This window comes from Clavelina lepadiformis, chromosome 3 (assembly GCF_947623445.1).
Source record: "Clavelina lepadiformis chromosome 3, kaClaLepa1.1, whole genome shotgun sequence".
Lineage (NCBI taxonomy): Eukaryota > Metazoa > Chordata > Ascidiacea > Aplousobranchia > Clavelinidae > Clavelina > Clavelina lepadiformis.
In genome coordinates, this window is record NC_135242.1 from 1823407 (window position 1) to 1844858 (window position 21452).

The 21452-nt window shown below is 34.4% G+C and overlaps 3 protein-coding genes and 1 pseudogene across 3 annotated transcripts in view; all 4 read right to left on the minus strand.

The window, feature by feature from the left end:
- The window catches only part of LOC143449192 (uncharacterized), a 36985-nt gene extending 31493 nt beyond the window's left edge, over positions 1 to 5492 (minus strand). Inside the window, exon 1 of the mRNA XM_076949291.1 lies at positions 5420 to 5492. The gene's annotated coding sequence lies outside the window, so the exon portion shown is untranslated. The remainder of the gene's footprint in view (positions 1 to 5419) is intronic.
- Positions 26 to 1865, minus strand: LOC143449231 (uncharacterized). The gene is made up of 3 exons (XM_076949343.1): positions 1837 to 1865; positions 1535 to 1618; positions 26 to 1459 (listed from the first exon to the last, which is right to left on the minus strand). The coding sequence occupies exon 3, from the start codon at positions 1416 to 1418 to the stop codon at positions 564 to 566; it is 855 nt and encodes a 284-aa protein (XP_076805458.1). The 5' UTR covers positions 1419 to 1459; positions 1535 to 1618; positions 1837 to 1865; the 3' UTR covers positions 26 to 563.
- On the minus strand, positions 3300 to 5426 carry LOC143449216 (uncharacterized). The gene has a single exon (XM_076949327.1). The coding sequence runs from the start codon at positions 4918 to 4920 to the stop codon at positions 3898 to 3900; it is 1023 nt and encodes a 340-aa protein (XP_076805442.1). The 5' UTR covers positions 4921 to 5426; the 3' UTR covers positions 3300 to 3897.
- A 4644-nt stretch (positions 5493 to 10136) lies between the features above and the next one.
- LOC143448624 (uncharacterized) lies at positions 10137 to 21449 on the minus strand (annotated as a pseudogene).
- Between the last annotated feature and the right edge of the window lie 3 nt (positions 21450 to 21452).

Genomic DNA, 21452 nt, shown 5'->3' on the forward strand with positions numbered 1-21452 from the left:
TCAGCAATAACGACACAGGAATGACTACTGTATAATCTGATTATATTTGAAGCTTCTTTGAATGAATACATCAAGATAGAACATTATAACAGCAACAGCACAGAGACATGTTGCGGCGTTGAACGTACGACTGAAAGAGGTTGAATGAATCGATATGCACGCACAAGGGAACAATCGATTACGTCACGTTATGCTTCACTGATTCCATAGATGAGAATTCTATGTAGTACACAATTTCATATTACATTAGGTGATATATTTATCACATATTATTTATCCAACACTAGCACAAAAGTTTTTAAACTGAGTGTAGCTGCAGAACTGCGTGGTTATCTGACTCATCAGAACGTAACTAAAATCCAACTGTCGTTTGCTTGGCGATGCAAAACTGTGTTCTGCATCCACTGGGGTTCTTTCAAAGAATCTGCAAACACGAAAAACGCTCATACCGTAAACATGAAACTGATTGCTGTTAAATACTTGATTTTAAGACAAACAAAGATTAGTAACCAACGTAGGTTGTTTGAACAAAGCGAACTCAACAAGCTTAGACGTAGAATCTCTCACTGAACGCTTTCATGGCGTTTAAGATGATCTTTCAAAGTTTGTTTTTGACGAAAGCTTTCCCCGCACTGTTCACACTTGAACGGTTTTTCTCCCGTGTGCAGACGAATGTGTTCTGTTAACGTATGTTTGCAGGTCAAGCCCTTTCCACAGATGCTACAGAGAAAAGGTTTAGGACCGTTCTTGTGCTTTTCACGATGCTTCCGTGAAGTTGTATGGCATGCGAATGCCTGATTGCATTCCATGCACTTGTAAGGCTTCTCCCCGGTGTGGATTCGCATATGTATCTGTAATGTCGTTTGCTGAGCGAAGGATTTCTTACACACGGTGCATTCAAATGGTCGCTCTCCAGTGTGAATTCTGATGTGGCTTTTCAAATTACCTTTAAATTTATAGGCCATGCCACACTGTTGACACTGGTACGGCCGTAGATCTTGATGGGCCTTCATGTGAACAGCCAACGTTGAGGCGATTTTGAACGATTTGCCACAGACATGGCACGAATAGTTTCTCTCTGTCCCATGACTGAGTAAATGATCCTGAAGCTTTCGCCGTTTCTTAAAAGCTTTATCACAACCAGCAATTGTACATTTAAATGGTTTCTCAGTTTTATGTACCAGGAGATGCTGCGTTAAATAGCCTTTTAATTTGAAGGACTTATGGCAGTATATGCAGTGGAAAGGCAAGCGACTGCTGTGGGTTTGCAAGTGTTGCAGTAGCGCTGCTCGCCTGCTGTATGTTCTTCTACATTGCGGACACTTCAAAGGGTTTTCATTTTGCACAACACTGCCATCTGGTGACAAATTTACAGGATCCGTGTCGTGTTCATTGTACTCATTCACAGCCGAACCCATATTTCTTTGAAATCCCAAGTCCGACGGATCATCCTCTGTTTCTGAAAGCAAATTGTTCTCGTCTTCAGACAATTCCACATTTATGAAATATCTCGAACCATCCAGTTCAGACTTACTTCTTTCAACGACATCATTTTCACGAGAATCAGGAAGTCTTGCTTTGCATCGAGCTTGTTGCTTCTTTACTTCAACGAAGCTTCCTGTGTTATTCAATGTGATGAGTGTTTCGATTTTATATTCCAGTCTCCTTAATGAATGGCTGGTTTAATTTGTGAAAGAGAATCCCTGTGTGAAATTAAACGCAATTCTTTCAAAATACTGTCTATAAAAAAAGTACAATTTCGTTACAGAATGTTGTTGAAAAATTGTCAAGAATAACAAACAAAACCAGTCACTGCTGCAGATTCTATGGACTTACTGTTTGCAGAACAAGGATTCCTTGAGCTTAATTACGCCTATTAACTCTTCTAAAATATTTATCACTGAACCTTGTGCAAAGAAAAGAAAATGTGTAAAGCACAGTCTTAACCATAAAATAAAAATACATAAAACTGATCATCATAATCATCAAACTGTCAAGCATTAGGGATGAAGTTGAACAGTCGTACAACTACAAATTTTGACATTTGAAAATGAATGTTTGCATTGTTTATTACATTTATTAAATATGGTTCACAATTCATGTCAATGATGTTATGTGTGTACAAATGTTCCATCTAACCACTCCGTTTTTTCACCAGTGTGCATCACTTGGTGCCTGGCAAGAGAAAACTTTGACCGAAATCTCATTTCGCAGATTTCGCAAATCCATGGTTTTTCTCCGTTGTGGCATCTCATATGGGTTTTTAAGCAGGTTCCAGAAGACAGCCGTTTAGGACATATTGGGCATTGGATTGGCTTTTCTTTAGTATGTATACGAAGATGGCGCATTAATTTGTATTCTTCTCAAAAGCGTTGTCCGCAAGTCACACACGACAAAGGTTTATCTCCAGTGTGCGTAAGCAGATGTCTATTTATTCTGTATTTATGCTGAAAAGATTTTTCGCAATATTTGCATGTGTATGGCTTGATAGTGCTGTGTAGTTGCTTGTGTATAGATAGATTATCTTCTTTTGAGAAATGATTTATCACAAACATCACAATTAAACTTTTCATCATTCAGTGTCTCATCGTATTTCAGTGGCGTCTCGCTTTCCTCAAGCAACTTGCATTGCATTTCAGCAACAAGATCAGCTTTACCAAAAGAAATTCTTAAGTGTTTTTTTGCAGATTCTTTCTTGTCTTGATCGCTTTTTGAATTTATTTGACATGAGTCAGTGGAAACTTTCTGCTTTTTAGTCACACTTCTAGTTGTTACTGCATCAATGGCAAGTTTATGATTTTTGGGGACACTTTTGGTTGTAGCGTTTTCGAAAAAGTTCTGTTTTGTTTTTCTATCAGATTTCTGTGATGGTTCTGATGGTTGTTGTTCCAAAACTAATGAAGGCTCTTCTTCAACGATAACAACACGAGATGAAAACGATCCAGATCTGGAGGAGCACTGTTTGGCCGAGATGCTGGGATCCCACTCAGTGTGTGGGGGATCTGGCATCACAGGATGCTGTTGATTCCCATGAGATAAACATAAAAGGTCTTGACTTGGTTCATCCGTGATTTTAGTTTTTCCTTCTTCGGTTAATGGCATCCTTTTGTTTGCTTCTGCTTTAAGTTGCTTCAAATTTAATTCCTCGATTTTTTCTTCCATTTTTATAAATTCCTTCTTCATATCTTTTCTAATCGATTTCAATCCCCGCAAAATCAAGTTTCCTATTGCCTTCATTATAACATAATTATCAACTTGGACACCAGCTATTAAAGATTCCATATTTACTTAGAAACAACCTATAAAGAAAAACAGTAAGTGAGAATTAGAAATTAAATATCAGGATTTAGAAAACAGTAATGACAACGATGTGACAGGAGTACCTTAAAATATGATAAAATACAAAAATTTGATGAAATCAACATAGACTCATAGACAAATCAAGCATTAAACTAGAGATATTTGTCATGATTAATACAAAGTTTAAGACAAGGATGTCACAACTTTAACACAGCTAGGTATCAAGCAAGGCTCGCAGTAGTCCTCTGAGTTCTAACTGCTCTGCTATTTAGCTGGCACTACATAGCATAGCTATCGCATGCATGTCAATTTAACCTCGTAACATCAACAGAAAACTAAAAGTACATTTTGAAGTAATTTGCAAAATATAGAATATGACATTAATCAACATATAGCCTGTATAGATGTACACATTGCCAATAAAAAAATTAATTGACTTTACATGATCAATAATTTTGTAATCTCAGCAGGAACGAATAAGAAAATCTATTACTTTTGTATGTGTTTTTGATCATGATCATGATCACGACCAAAGCTGTCACAACAAAATTGGCAACAGTGTTGTTTTTCATTTGTGTAGCAAAGTTAATATTAATATCAAACATTTTCCAAAGGTCTGGACATTTCATCTGTGTGTAGCCGCTTGTGTCTATTAAGATTGAATTTTTTCGCAAACTGCTTGCCGCAGAATTCACAAGTGCGTGAATCTTCTATAGGTCTAGGCTTTTCGCCTGTATGGAACAGCTTGTGTCTATCAAGATTAGACTTCTTCGCAAACTGCATACCACAAATTTCACAAGTGCGTTCACATTTTATAGGGTCAGTTTCATCTGGGTGAAGACAACGCTTATGCCTGTTAAGATTGAATCTTTTTCCAAATTGCTTACCGCAGATTTCGCAGGTATACTGGCCTCTAGCGTTTTTAGATGACAGATGTAAGGGTTTTCGTAAATGTGCCTTACCCATGCAGCCAACTTTAGTCACGGTTTCACGGCAACATATCCCAGTTAAACTTTTTTGATTAATGCGTTGTTGAAGATTTTCAAAAGCACTACTTGCACAAGGTTCTTTGTTTGTTGCGTTTTCAAAACTTTTCGATTCCTGATCTGACAAAAACCCATCATTCACAGAATAATCGTCAATTCCAGAAGCATTACTTGAAACGTCTGATACACCACTACAACTCAGAGAAGTGTAGAAGTTGGTTTCAAAGTTTTCAGACAAATTCTCAGCTACATGTTTAGGAAATGTTTCAGATTTTTTAAAGTATAACCGTTGCAAACCTTCTTGTTCTTCATCTAACAAAAATTTCTCTTTAATCTTTTCAAAATGAGCAAAAATTGATGAGTTTTCACAATAAGCTTCTTGATCACAAACATCAGATTGTATAGATGGTGAACCTGATGCTTGCTCATATGATAACGTGTTGCTCACAACTGTAGCTCTATCAGTTTCTTCCAGAAAATTCTTTAAAATCAATTCTTCAATTCTTTCTTCCAATTTTACAAATTCTTTCTCCACATTCAACCTGACTGATTTTATTTCTTGCAAGAACAAGTGTCGGATTGTCATTGTTGCACCATTACCATCAACCTGATTCTGGATCAGGTCAGTTTCCATTCTTTCTGTGTTTATATAAACTCAACATAAATATTTTTATTTGAAGCTGAAATAAAAACATCAGCAAAACTGAATCAATAAGACAACAATAACACACACAAGGACATAATAATACAAAACATGAAAAATGTAAACTCTCTGTCCACTAGGCTATTATAAAATAAAAAGTACATATTGTAGACACGAAATCATCTAAAATGACTTCACACAACCAGTTTGACCTAAACTAACCCACAATAAACAGTGCTGAAATCACATCATCATTGTTTAATTTAATGATGATTAATAACGTTTCGGATTGCCTTGCTTGGTTGAGTTTTCAACCTGGTTAAACAATCGCTTTAATATAAACAATGCCTCCGCGGGATGGGATGAAATTTCCTCACACACAATGCTTCTAGACATTACTTCACCATACTGCTGAAGATTTCAAGGTTAAAGACAAAAAAAATGCAACGCATAAGCATAACAGTAAAACGAGTCTTGTGAAAACACGTACTTGTGATCTGACACAAATGGTAGTGATGTTTCTTCGGTGGGACATTCCATTGTTCATTGTTTCAGTTTCCTTTGTTTCTTCCATCTGCATATCCAATCGCATTGATTTGAATTCTTGTGGTATCATGTCACTGATTGCCTTGAATAAAACAGCAACTCGCATATTATCTGGATGAAACTCCATGACGTTGCTATAATAAGTACTCATATGATGTTGCAAATCGGTGCTTCTCGTTAATGACAAGTGACACGCTTGACATTGATAAGGTTGCTCTTCAGTGTGAGTTATCATATGAGTTTTATCATACGACTTTTCACACACATAGCATTGATAAACTTCCTGAAAAAACAACTTATTTGCCAAAAACACATAGTGCAATTTTATGTTTCATGAAACATACAAAGTTATTGCTAAAACATGTAAAAGTGGACAAATAAAACACAAAAAAATGGATGCAGCATCTGGATGAAAGTTTTGTAAATGTATTTCAAGGCTAAGTTTTCGTCCAAAGACCACTTCAAAATATTTAGATTTCCCCAACAGGAAGTTTAATACTGTATGTGTTAAAAATTATAATTTATCACAAAACTTGCAGAAAAACGTTTTTCTTTGTTGTTTCCAACAAACATCTGAGTCTGGATTTTGCAAGCATTGTTTCTATCATTTGTTGCAGAATTATCAAAGAACAATTCCACAGAATCATTACATTCTTTATCTGAACTTCTTTGAATACAGTTTCTGGTAATAATCATTTTAACTGTGACTTTTACTCCAATATCTGATTGAGAACTTAATTTATTTAATATGGATATAGTTGGGTCATCAGTCTCAGTCTGAGAAACTGTATATTTTTGCAACGACAAGGGTTCCTCTTCAACAACATCAAATTGAAGATAAACAGATGCCTTTTCAGAATGATCTTCTTCAATACAGGTCTGGGGCTCAACAGTTTTAACTGCCGCATTTACTCCAATCTCCGATTGATGAGAAAACTTATTTGACATGGAAATACTTGGCTCATCCGTTTCAGAAACCTCCCAAAGCTGCAACAGCAAAGGTTCTTCTTTGATAGCTTCAACAGTAGGAAAAACTGAGGCTTTCTGAGAATACACTTCTTTAATACAAATGCCGATATCAGACTCTACATCTAATGATTCTGATGTTTTATTAATCGGTGTTGTATTGTTTATGGTTTCAGCTTTCTTTGTTTCTGCAAAAATCTTTGAAATTATATCTACCATATTTTCTTGCACTTAAGCAAATTTTATCTTCATATCTTGTCGCATTGATTTTAATTCAGATTGTGATATCCTATAAATGACTTTTGACAAAAAATAAACTACGTTAAGGTTGCTCTCCTAGTCTCCTGTGTGATTTGTCATATGAGTTTTCAATTTGCTGCTAACGGAAAATGACTTTTGGCACAAATCGCATTGATAAGGTCGCTCTCCAGTGTGGATTCTCATATGAGCTTTTAAATTGCCGTATTGGGCTTACTTGCAGTAGATTTATCGAGAAAAATTTCCGCAGAATTGCTGCATTTTTCATCTGAGTTTCTTGCAACACAGCTTTTTGGTCTAACAATTTTGATAGCGGCATTTACTCCATTCTCCGATTGAGGAGGAAACTTATTTAACATGGATATACTTGGATCATCAACCTCAGTCTGTGAAACCTCATATTCTTCCAACAGCAAAGGTTCTTCTTTGATAACTTCAACAAGAGGAAAGACTGGTGCCTTCTCAGAATAAACTTCCTCAATATTAAGGCTGATATCTGAGTTGACAATTGTTGTTTGTGATGTTTCTTCAACTGGCATTGCATTGTTCATGGTTTCAGTTTTCTTTATCTCTGCAAGATGCGTTGAAATCACATCTTCCATGCTTTCTTGCATTTTTACAAATTCCTTTCTCATATCTTGTTGCATTGATTTAAATTCTTGTGAAATCATATCACTGATTGCTTTTAACAAATCATCAACTTGCATTCCAACAAGGTGATACTCCATTGTCTGATTATTATCATACAACTTTATAAACTATTTGCTGAAAAGAACTTAAAATATTTGAACATTTTCTTGATAGCAGAAAACTGATAATATGTAACCAAAACTGTTGGAATAAAATAACAAATCTAAATAATTTTTTTCAAAATTCACTACAAAGTAAAGAACAGCATTGACTGTCTCATAAAAGAATGTTTATAAAGACTTCTGCATAGTTTCAAGATTTCAAAACACACAAAATCATCTTAAATAACATTACACACCAGTTTGACCTAAACTAACCCACAATTGGCACAAACCATAAACAATGCTCAAATCACTTAAAAATATTAGAACAACACATTTAGCAAAGTTATATCCAAATTATATGTTAAATTCTGTTTGATGTGAAGTTGAAAATCACTGATAAATAGTTGAACAGTTTTAACTTTGACAATAAAAAAATGAAAAACCTAAACAAAAATATGAAATATGAATACATGTAACGCCTACTTGAACACAACCTGAATGACAATTCATCAAGTAAAGCTAGCTGAACCAAATAATCTAAAACTCTACAAACAAACAAAAATAATTCATAACTATCAATTCAAGATGAATAACATATAGAATACAACATCATATTATACAATATATCCTATTACGTATATATATATCCTATCCTATATATCCTAATTATAATAGTAATATATCCTATTCTATCTGATATTGTATCCTATCTTTAACAGATAGTATACAATATCAATATAAATGACTTATAGTTCATTTTAAGTGAGCAAAATTGTCAAAATATTAATTACAATACCGCCAGACCATTTTGGTTATAATATCCGAATGTTCACAATAACTGAAACTGTTACAGTTCTATTTAACTACACCAGGATCGATAAAGTTAGGCTGAAAATGACACAAAACATTCTGTCACCTCTTTAATTTCATAAGGTCTTATAAAAATAATTGTAGTAAAATTAAACACGACTTGAGGGTTTGTTTTGCCACTATTTTTACGAGTGCATATATTATTACAAGAACTGTTTTCACAAGTCACAACACTATCAAACGTGAACTTTAACCTACTAGATTTGTTTCACATTTAAATATAGCGAAAAACAGTTCTTTCATATAATGCATATCACACAAAACTAATGCAAGAATACAAACCTGAGGTCATTAATACACCAGAAATGTAAATCTATGCTTAATGCCAAGATTGTCGAAAATTCTCATAATCCAAATAATATGCAACAAATTGAAAACTAAAAGAAAATGTAGTCATTATAACTTTTCTTAATAATTATTCGAAAAAAGCAACTGAATAATTACGTTTAAAGTTGTCTCGAAAGTTTTTTTGCGTTGATGACAGTAGATGGCCATAGCCATCTTGTCATCTTTGCAAAATTGTTTGCAAAGTCAAATTACTTACCAAGTCAAAATTGTTTACAAACTGCATTTTCGTGGTGTCTTAGAGGTTGCACTGTAGTTGAACTTGTCATTTTACATTGTACACCTTGTAGCCTACTTTATAATGTTGTAAATGGCCCATTGTCTACTTATTGTAAATCAGCTCTTGCTTCGATTTTGCTTTAGATAGTTCAATAACTTCATGAATCATGTATCTTTAGTGTAGACAAATGTATTGAACAGTTTGTGTTGCGTCTTAGTTGCATTTTTTTGGCAGTGATTTGTACAGTAATTAGCCCATTTCCATTTTCATACCTTTTGCACGACCAAAGTTTAAAATGACTTGATTTCATGATGGAAAAGGGACCTCCCCGTACTGAGTAGAAATCTCTCTACACTATAGACACAAAATAAACGTTTTTCTCAATGTAAAGGACGATTCAAAGCGCGAACGTTAGACCCAACATAATGCAGCCAGTATTCGATATCTATTATCTAGCAACGCTCTATTGCTGTAATGCCTTTGTATTCCTGTTCAGAAGACCTGGTGCACCATAGTGGGAATTGTTGGAACTTGCATGATGAACAAAATCTATCATTGTGCACTTTTAAATTTTTATGGTACCTGAATAAAATACGGTACGACTGCAATTGGTACCATAACCGTTGACCATAATGTACATGCATATTCAGGATGGCCAAACTGTAGAGCCTAGAGTCCTAGACTGTTCAAAATGGCAATTTTTTTGCTTACAATTGGCTACAAAGTAACTTGGTAATAAACTGATAACATAAGCCGAAAGAATCGACCGTAGGTTGAAGCGTCTGCGGGTTAAATCGTCCGTTCTTTCAATCGCCCTAGCCTAGGTTGAATGGTATTGGATTGAATCGTCCGCAGGTTGAAACGTCCGCGGGATGAAACGTCCACGAGTTGAATCGTCCGACCACCATTGCCAGCGATTATTAATTATTGATTCGCAACAGTTATTATCCTGTCTTAATGTGATAACTAGCCCTTCAACACTTTTTAACAAAGCCTGAGTAACATTGAACTGGAAATTAACATTGCAATATTTATGGTTTTCACTTTCTTTGTTTTTGCAGGAAGCGTTGAAAGTATATCTTTCATTGTTTTCTTGCATTAGTGCAAATTCATATCTTGTCGCATATGTTTTACTTGCTTTTAACAAAACATCCCCTTGCATACCACCTCAATGACACTCCATAGTTTACAATTAATACTGTCCTGAAAACTTTGCTAATAAATAAAAAGTACAGTATGTAATTGTGAAAGAAATTAAGAAATGAATTCAGAGACATTGTATTCCAAAAACACCAAACAAAATGATAGCCTAAATCAAGGTAGTAAAATAGCCACACAAAACAATGTAATAATATTAATAAAATTTATGCATTTCATTCAACTGATTAGAAAAGTAATACATGTAAGAGCACCTTTAATAACCAACACCTTAACTTCTTTATATTACAGATCACTAACGCAGGTTTGTTTACGAGCAAACTAAAATCTGTACAATAGCACATCAAATGAACAAACATTTCTTTAAAAATACCAATGTTTTAGCTTCACTTTAATTGCCTGTATATACCAGTTTTTAATGAACTTTCACACAGGCAAAACATATTTAAAAGTTAGTTAGTTTTAAGGGTAGACGCAAAAGAGCAAAAAATAATTGTCTTTCATGACAACAATTTTAACTGCGGCATTTACTCCAATCTTCGATTGATGAGAAAACATGTTTGACATGGAAATACTTGGCTCATCCGTTTCAGAAACCTCCCAATGCTGCAACAGCAAAGGTTCTTCTTTGATAGCTTCAACAAGAGGAAAAACTGATGCATTCTCAGAATAAACTTCTTTAATACAAATACCCGTGTCAGATTCTACATCTAATGCTTGTGACGTTTTATTAATCTTTATTGTATTGTTTATGGTTTCAGCTTTCTTTGTTTCTGCAAAAATATTTGAAGCTATTTCTTCCATATTTTCTTGCACTTAAGCAAACTTTATCTTCACATCTTGTCAACTTGATTTTAATTCTTCTGATATCATGTAAATGACTTTTGACAACGTAAATGACTTTTGACAAAAAATAAACTTCGTTAAAGTTGCTCTCCTGTGTGATTTGTCATATGAGTTTTCAATTGGCTGCTAAGAGAAAAGGACTTGTGACACATTTCGCATTGATAAGGTCGCTCTCCAGTGTGGATTCTCATATGAGCTTTTAAATTGCCGCATTGGGCAAATGACTTGTGGCACACATTGCATTGATAGGGTCTTTCTCCAGTGTGATTTCTCAAATGTCTGTTCAAACTGCTGCCATCTGAAAATGACTTGTGGCACACATCGCATTGATAAGGTTGCTCTCCAGTGTGAGTTCTGATATGATTTCGTAATTTTCCATTTCTGATAAATGACTTGTGACAAATTTGGCATTGATAAGGTCGCTCTCCAGTGTGAGTTCTCAAATGTATGGTCAAACTGCTGCTATTGGAAAATGACTTGTGGCACACGTTGCATTGATAAGGTCTCTCTCCTGTGTGAATTCTTTTATGAGTTTTCAAAGTGCTGTTAATGGAAAATGACTTGTGGCACACATTGCATTGATAAGGTCTCTCTCCTGTGTGAGTTCTTATATGAAATTTCAAGTTTCTTTTGCATTTGAATGATTTGAGACAAAAATTGCAAGAAAAATGCTTTTCTTTGTTATTTTTATTTCCAACAAGCAACTGAGCATCAACTTTGCAAGCATTGATTCTTTCACTTGCAGTAGATTTATTGAGAAACATCTTCACAGAATCGCTGCATTTTATATCTGAGTTTCTTGCAACACAGTTTTGTGGATCAACCATTTTTACTGTGGAATTTACTGCAATATCAGATTGAGAAGTTAATTTCTTTGATATTGATGTACTTGGGTCATCAGTCTCAGTCTGAGAAACTGTATATTTTTGCAACGACAAAGGTTCCTCTTTAATAACATCAAATTGAGGATAAGTTGATGTCTTTTCAGAATTATATAATTCTATAGAATTCTTTATAGAATTATATAATTATATAAGAAGATAATTATCTTCTTCAATACAGGTTTGTGGCTCAACCATTTTAACTGTGGCATTTACTCCAATATCTGATTGAGGAGGATATTTATTTAACATGGATATACTTGGGTCATCAATCTCAGTCTGAGAAACCTCATATTCTTCCAACAAAAAAGGTTCTTCTTTGATAGTGTCAATAAGAGGTAGAACTGATGCTTTCTCAGAATAAACTCCATCAATACAAATACCAAAGTCAGAATCTACAACTGATGTTTGTGTTGTTTCTTCAGTTGGAATAGCATTGTTCATGGTTTCAGCTTTCTTTGTTTCTGCAAGAATCTTTAAAAACATATCTTCCATGTTTACTTGCAATTGTGCAAATTCCATTTTCAAATCTTGTCGCATTGAATTAAATTCTTGTAAAATAATATCATTGATAGCTTTTAAAGAAACATCAACTTGAATCATGGCTGGATCACACTCCATGGTTTGATTGTTATAAAAACCTACTGTGTATTTGCTGAAAAAAACAAAAGCTAAAACAATTTAACAAACAACTAACACAATAGCACCTAATCTACAATAGAGTAATAATATGAAACATTAAATTTGAAAAAACTAAACAAAACAAAATTGCAACAAAACTTGCTGCTTTGACAGTTGGATGAATTTATGGGCTTCATGTAAACGGTTGAAAACATAAGTTTACGTATGGAAAATATTAATTATGCAAAACCTAACATTGGATTAGTTTAAGGACAATTACTTAAAGCAATTTTACAATATTTACCAGCAGTATATCAACAGGAGTCATTTAATACGTCAATGAACCAATATTTCAACAAATAAAAGTGGATTAAAGTTAATTTTAACCAGATTTGGGTACAAGTTTTTTTGCGACCAAACATACCAGTTATGCTCATTTGTTAAAGTCAAACACGCTGACAGTGTTTCTGTTTTCAATTGTTTACTTGGCACAAAAATACTGTAAATGTCCTTTTGCAATTTACAAACCATGACAATCTTGACATTGACACTATTTGTAATTTTCTGGTGAAACGTACTATAAAAGGAAAGCAAAGTCACCATAGCAACAAGAGGCTATACAATGCAAGTACATGCATGCAAAAGATAAGTAAATGTTTTTAAATGCTGAAATTATGCACAAATGATTTTTCACAGAATTCAGACCTCCATGTTTGTGTCATGATGTTAGCTTTAATACGCTCGGACAGGAAAGCTTTTAAGCCACACAACTTTAACACTGAGATATTGTTAGTGACTGACATATGAGTGAGATATAGTGAGCTGTTTTCAAGCATGTATTTTCATATGATTTCGCAAACAGTTGTTATAAAAAAATGATTTATGACACATTGGGCATCGATAAGGTCGCTCACCTGTGTGAGTTTTTATATAGGGTTGCAAATTGCAATTCCGGGTAAATAACTTATGACAAAGCTGGCATTGGTAACGGCGCTCTCCAGTATAGATTGTCATGAGATTGTAAACTGCTAGTTTAGGAAAATATTTTGTTACAAACCTGGCATTAGTAAGGTAGCTATCCACTGTGGGTTCTTATATAATCTTTCAAGTGTGTTTTGCGTTAGAATATTTTTTCAGAAAATTTGCAAGAAAAATGCATTTTTTTGTTATTTCCAACAAACAACTGAGCATCAACTTTTCAAGCATTGATTCTATCGCTTGCGGTGGATTCATCGAGAAAATTTTCTACAGAATAGCTTCACTCTTCATCTGAGCTTCTTTCAACACAACTTCAAGGAACAACCATTTTAACTGTGGTATTTAGTCCGATCTACGATTGAGTAAGAATTTTTTTAACATGGATATACTTGGGTCATCAGTTTCAGTGAAAAAGAAACTCACATTGTGAAAACTCATATTCTTCCATCAGCAAAGTAACTTCTTTCATAGCTTTAAAAGCTGAGGAATTTGATTCACTCTCAGAATGATCTTTTTCAATACAAATTCCAACATTAGATGTGACGTTTAGTGTAATGTTGCAAACTGCTATTTTGGGTAAATGACTTTTGACACTCCTGGCATTAATAAGGGCGTTCTCCTGTGTGAGTTCTTAGATGAACTTTAAGGATAAGGTCGGTCTCAAGTATGGGTTCTCATATGATATTGCAAAGTGTTCTTACGAGCAAATGACTTGTAACAAACCATACATTGATAAGGACGCTCTCCAGTGTGGATTTTCATATGAGTACGCAAAGTGCATAAAAGGGCAAATGACTTTTGACATACCTGGCATTGATAAGGCCGCTCTCCAGTGTGAGTTCTTATATGGGGTTGCAAATAACAATTTCGGGTAAATGACTTATAACATATCTGGCATTGGTAACGGCGCTCTCCAGTATGGATTGTCATATGACATTTTAAACTGTTATTTTTGGAAAATGATTTGTGACAAACCTGGCATTGATAAGGGCGCTCTCCAGTGTGGGTTCTTATATGATCTTTGAAGTTTGTGTTGTATTTGAATGATTTCTCACAAAACTTGCAAGACAAATGCTTTTTTTGTTGTTTTTAACAAACAACTGAGCATCAACTTTGCAAGCATTGATTCTTTTACTTGCAGTAGATTTATCGAGAAAAATTTCCGCAGAATTGCTGCATTTTTCATCTGAGTTTCTTGCAACACAGCTTTTTGGTCTAACAATTTTGATAGTGGCATTTACTCCATTCTCCGATTGAGGAGGAAACTTATTTAACATGGATATACTTCGATCATCAACCTCAGTCTGTGAAACCTCATATTCTTCCAACAGCAAAGGTTCTTCTTTGATAACTTCAACAAGAGGAAAGACTGGTGCCTTTTCGGAATAAACATCCTCAATATTAAGGCTGATTTCAGATTTTACAACTGTTATTTGTGATGATTCTTCAACTGGCATTGCATTGTTCATGGTTTCAGTTTTCTTTATCTCTGCAAGAAGCGTTGAAATCACATCTTCCATGCTTTCTTGCATTTTTACAAATTCTTTTTTCATATCTTGTCGCATTAATTTAAATTCTTGTGAAATCATATCACTGATTGATTTCAACAAAACATCAACTTGCATTCCAACTGGGTGACAATCCATTGCCTGATTATCATATAACTTTATAGCCTATTTGCTGAAAAGAATTTAAAATATTTGAAGATTTTGTTGATAGAGGAAAACTGATAATGTGTAACCAAAACTGTTGGAATAAAACATATAACATATAAATACTACATCCTTACTACAAGGTAAAGAACAGCAGCGACTCTGCCGACTCTCACATACAAAAATGAAAATCAAAAAGATTTTCAGCCAGCCAAACAAATCGAAAGCATTCAAGTGATGGGAAAAGTTAAGTTTTATCACATGTGCATGCTGCTCTATAGTTTTCTCTTCAAAGGCTCATTTTTTATTGAAACTGCATTTATGGTAATCTGTCATTACATGATTTTATGCAAATCCCCGAAAACAAATTTCTGCATGCACCACTGCTGATATAGTTTTCAGTCAAAATTTACAGACAAGTCCAATTAAATAACCTATTTATCAATAAATGTGTTTACAATAGCCTACAAATCCTACTTCACAACTGTCACATTTTGTTAGAAACATTTTGACTTGCTTACTGACCCATTGGTATGAAGAGCTGAACTATAGACAGTTAGATACCGAATGGTCATGACTAGGGCGATTATTTTTTGACCTAAAAATTGAAAATTTTGACATTAAAAAACTCTTTTTGACAGATTTTGACGATTGAAGATTTCAAGTAGTTAAATTACCCATTATTGTACAAAAAGTTAAAATTTATTGTAGTAAAGAAGGACAAAAATCTGAACACAAACCTAACCCATTCTGAAAAGGGAAGTGAGCTAATTACAAATCACTGCCAAAAAAACTGCAACTAAAACACAATAAAAACTGTTCAATACATTTGTCTAAACCAGTGACTCCCAACCGCGGCTCTTAGAGCCACATGCGGTACCAAGCTAACCTTCTTGCGGCTCTCATTGACCCCTGAAAATCCCTCAAAAAATATAAAAAATCGATTTATAATAATTAGGGTGATTATTTTTTGACGTGTCAGTTGGAGTTGGAGTCAAATTGGACATTAAATTGATTTGTGTTGTTTTTCTTGTTAGTGTTGCTATTCGTTGGTACATGCTTTCATGCTTTAAAATTTTCGTTCTAATTACTTGAGTGTTTTCATGCGGCTCCATACGTACTCTGAAGTTTGAAATTCGGCTTGACACCAAAAAAGGTTGGGAACCTCTGGTCTGAGATACATGAAGTATCTAAAGCAAACCCAAAGCAAAAGCTGTTTCACAATAAGTAGACAATGGGCCATTTACAACAGTATAAAGTAGGCTGCAAGGTGTACAATGTAAAATGACAAGTTGACGAACAGTACAACCTCTACGACACCACGACAATGTAGTTTGTAAGCAATTTTGACTTGGTAAACAATTTTGACAACTTTTGACCTAACGCTGTAACCATTGCAATCTCCTTGTTCTTCACTTAGGAGCTGTGGATAGGTTGATTTAACGCAAACTCAGACACGACTCACATTTTTATTTTTCCACAGCAAAGGCAGTTGATTAAGATGGGTGCATTGTTCACAACTTCACAAATAGCGATTTCATTGAATTGCCGATTATGGCAAACATTATCTCTATTTTCAAACAAAACACTCAATAAATCAAATTCATTTCTGCATCCACCTGTACATACAAAAAGACAAGGGTTCACTTGATTTATGATGATTTACAAATTTTGTGCATGTAATTTAAAAAACATTACAGCACATCACATAAAAAGAAAAACCCATAACGGCATGTTAATTGCCGCAAGGTCAAAACACAACTTGACTTAGAAAAAACAGCGACAAAACATCAAAATTTTCAAATTTAGAAATCATGATTTGGACACTTTGCAACTAATCCAAATTCGAATTTGAATTATAGCCTGGTTGGCGATTACGGATATCATGTTAAATTTACAAAGTGCTTTCAGGGTCCTCATAAAGTCACATACACCAGCCCTTACAAGTTAAACATTCTCACGACAGACTTAACGCCAAGCAAAAGAGAAGCACACTTTCCAATCTATATACAAATTACAGCCATTGATAGAAACTTGCTTAAACAATCAGGTGTCATGTCACGCTATTTCACTTAACATATGCCATGCGAATTGCAGGTAAACATAGCAGCCATAATTTTAATGTTAGGTTTATCCAAGCTAAAAACATGGTTGGAATCGTAATACTGTATCACTTTGTTTAGATTTAATTTACTAAGGGTGTAAAGTATTCTTCAGTAAAACTATTACAAATTGATTTCGTCATATATGAGTACGTCTTTCCTATCAGCCCAAAGTAGGCTATTAATGAATATTAGAACGTCTATTGTTAACGATTGACTACTCTCAGCACAATTGAAACATTTCACACGATCACCTGAAAAGATAATCAGAAACAATCCTAACTATGGAAAAAGAACGAGCTAGCACACGCCATGCAAAATCATCATTCCAACAAAATCTAATAGTTTTTCCGTTAATTCCTATAAAATCAGCTTTTAATTATTTTTAATTACAATTCTATGTTTTATGAAACGTAAAAAGTTATCGATAAATCATGTAAAAGTGGACAAATAAAACACAAACAAATGGATGCAGCATCTGGATGAATGTTTTGTAAATGTATTTCAAGGCTAAGTTTTTGTCCGAACACCTTATGAAAAAAATTACATTACTCCAATGTGAGTTTTAATATGTGTTGATAATAATCGCTTCAATGTAAATTACTTTTGACAAAAAATAAACCTTGTTAAGGTCGCTTTCCAGTGTGAATAGTTTCATGAGTCCGCAAATTGCTCCTTTGAGAAAATGGATGTTGACATATACGGCATTAATAAGGTCGTTCTCCAGTGTGGATTTTCATATGAACTTTTAAATTGTAGCCTTTGGTAAATGACTTGTGGCACACCTGGCATTGATAAGGTCGCTCTCCAGTGTGAGTTCTCATATGATTTTTCAAATGGTTGCTTCTGATAAATGACTTGTGGCACATTTCGCATTGATAAGGTCGTTCACCAGTGTGGGTTCTCACATGAGTTTTTAAACTGTTGCTTTGGGAAAATGACTTGTGGCACATTTCGCATTGATAAGGTCGTTCACCAGTGTGGGTTCTCATATGAGTTTTTAAACTGTTGCTTTGGGAAAACGACTTGTAGCACACATCGCATTGATATGGTCGCTCTCCAGTGTGAGTTCTCATGTGAGCTTTCAAATCCTTGTTAGCAGAAAATAACTTGTGGCACACATCACATTGATAAGGCCGCTCTCCAGTGTGGGTTCTTATGTGAGTATTCAAGTTTGATTTATCTTGGAATAATTTATTACAAAACTTGCAGAAAAAACGTTTTTCTTTGTTGTTTCCAACAAACATCTGAGTCTGGATTTTGCAAGCATTGTTTCTATCATTTGTTGCAGAATTATCAAAGAACAATTCCACAGAATCGCCGCATTCTTCATCGGAACTTCTTTCAATACAGTTTCTGGTATCGATCGTTTTAACTATGGATTTTACTCCAATATCTGATTGAGAAGGTAATTTATTTGATATGGATATAGTTGGGTCATCAGTCTCAGTTGGCAAATCTGCATATTGTTGCAACAACAAAGGTTCGTCTTGAATAACATCAAATTCAGGATAAATTGATGCCTTTTCAGAATGATCTTCTTCAATACTGGTTTGGGGCTTAACAGTTTTAACTACGGCACTTAATTCAATCTCTGATTGATGAGAAAATTTATTTGACATGGACATACTTGGGTTATTCATTTCAGAAAACTCCCAATGCTGCAACAGCAAAGGTTCTTCTTTGATAGCACCAACAAGAGGTAGAACTGATGCATTCTGAGAATAAACTTCTTTAATACAAATGCCGATATCAGATGCTACATCTAATGCTTGTGACGTTTTATTAATCAGTATTGGATTGTTTATGATTTCAGCTTTCTTTGTTTCTGCCAGAATCTTTGAAACTATATCTTCCATATTTTCTTGCACTTTAGCAAATTCTATCTTCATATCTTGTCGCATTGATTTGAATTCTTGTGAAACCATATCACTGATTGCTTTCAATAAAAAATCAACTTGCATACCAGCTGGATGACAATCCATTGCCTATTTATCATATAACTTTATAACCTATTTGCTGAAAAGAACTTAAAATATTTGAAGATTTTCTTGATAGCGGAAAACTGATAATGTGTAACCAAAACCGTTGGAATAAAGACATAAATCTAAATTAATCTTTTCATAATTACCACAAAGTAAAGAACAGCAGTGACAGTCAAATACAAAAACGAAAATCAAAAGATTATCTGTTGTTTTGAAAAAAGCTTCTAAAGAATTCTGCATAGTTTGAAAATGCAAAGCATAGACGAACTTGGCAGGATTTCGCAGATGTACAAAGACATGGTCGATTTCTTGGTCATCTACATCGACGAAATACCTTGATGGCTGGTCATTCGAGCAGAACAAGTCACTGCAATTCTTTTCCAATAAGTTAGTGATAAACTATGTCATTCAGCAAATAACCAAAATGTTGACTAAAATAAATGTGCGATAAATTTCATGTTTATGTCACCTTCATTTGAAAAATTTCCTGGTAAAAGTGCGCACCGAGATTTGTTTAAAAATAATAATTTTTCTTGGCAGGTTTAAAATAAAGACGCATCGTGCAATTGAAGATTGTTTGTCGGCGGCTGAACCTTTGCAGAGCTTGGATGACTTTTCTCTCCCACTAAAGAACGAAGCAAACCTCCACTATCTAGGGTTGCCAGATTGGATGTGCTTGCTTCCTGTGTTATTAATTTGCTGCCTTAATTTGTGAAAGAGAATCCATCAGTGAAATTAAACGCAGTTCTTTTAAAACTAACACTTCCATGAGATTATCCATAACAGTAAACACTAGGAACTCTCAATCAACAACAAAACTGTTCTGTCTACAAAAATACTGCCCATAAAAAAAGTAAATTTCGTTACAGAATGTTGTTCTAAAATTGTCAAGGAATAACAAACAAAACCAGTCACTGCAGCAGATTCTATGGACTTACTGTTTGCAGAACAAGGATTCCTTGAGCTTACTTACGCCTATTAACTCTTCTAAAAAATTTATAACTGAACCTTGTGCAAAGAAAAGAAAATGTGTAAAGCACAGTCTTAACCATAACTTAAAAATACATAAAACTGATCATCATAATCATCAAACTGTCAAGCATTAGGGATGAAGTTGAACAGTCGTACAACTACAAAAGAATTTTGACATTTGAAAATGAATGTTTGCATTGTTTATTGCATATTGTACACAATTCATGTCAATGATGTTATGTGTGTACAAATGTTCCATCTAACCACTCCGTTTTTTCACCAGTGTGCGTCACTTGGTGCCTGGCAAGAGAAAACTTTGATCGAAATCGCTTTTCACAGATTTCACAAATCCATGGTTTTTCTCCGTTGTGGCATCTCATATGGGTTTTTAAGCAGGTTCCAGAAGACAGCCTTTTAGGACATATTGGGCATTGGATTGGCATTTCTTTAGTATGTATACGAATTTGGCGCTTTAATTTGTATTCTTCTCGGAAGCGTTGTCCGCAAGTCACACACGGCCAAGGTTTGTCTCCAGTGTGCGTAAGCAGATGTCTATTGAGTCTGTATTTATGCGGAAAAGATTTTTCGCAATATTTGCATGTGTATGGCTTGATAGTGCTGTGTAGTTGCTTGTGTATACATAGATATCTTCTCTTGAGAAATGATTTATCACAAACATCACAAATAAACTTTTCATCATTCAGTGTCTCATCGTATTTTAGTGGCGTCTCGCTTTCCTCAAGCAACTTGCATTGCATTTCAGCAACAAGATCAGCTTTACCAAAAGAAATTCTTAAGTGTTTTTTTGCAGATTCTTTCTTTTCTTGATTGCATTTAGATTTTACTTGACATGATTCAGTGGAAAGTTTCTGCTTTTTGGTCACACTTCTAGTTGTGACTGCATCAATGGCAAGTTTATGATTTTTGGGGACACTTTTGGTTGTAGTGTTTTCGAAAAGGTTCTTTTTTGTTTTTCTATCAGATTTCTGTGATGGTTGTTGTTCCAGAACTGATAAAGGCTCTTCTTTAACGATAACAAAACGAGGTGAAAACGATCCAGATCTGGAGGAGCACTGTTTGGCCGAGATGCTGGGATCTGGCATCACAGGATGCTGTTGATTCCCATGAGATAAACATGGAAGGTCTTGACTTGGTTCATCTGTGGTGTTAGTTTTTTCTTCTTCAGTTAATGGCATCCTTTTGTTCGCTTCTGCTTTAAGTTGCTTCAAATTGAATTCCTCAATTTTTTCTTCCATTTTTATAAATTCCTTCTTCATATCTTTTCTAATTGATTTCAATTCTCGCAAAATCAAGTTTCCTATTGCCTTCATTATAACATCATTATCAACTTGCACACCAGCTATTAAAGATTCCATATTTACTTAAACA

Bases quoted from the DNA above. Each gene is read 5' to 3' on its own strand.
- LOC143449231 (XM_076949343.1), bottom strand. From the start codon at position 1,418: ATGGGTTCGGCTGTGAATGAGTACAATGAACACGACACGGATCCTGTA.
- LOC143449216 (XM_076949327.1), bottom strand. From the start codon at position 4,920: ATGGAAACTGACCTGATCCAGAATCAGGTTGATGGTAATGGTGCAACA.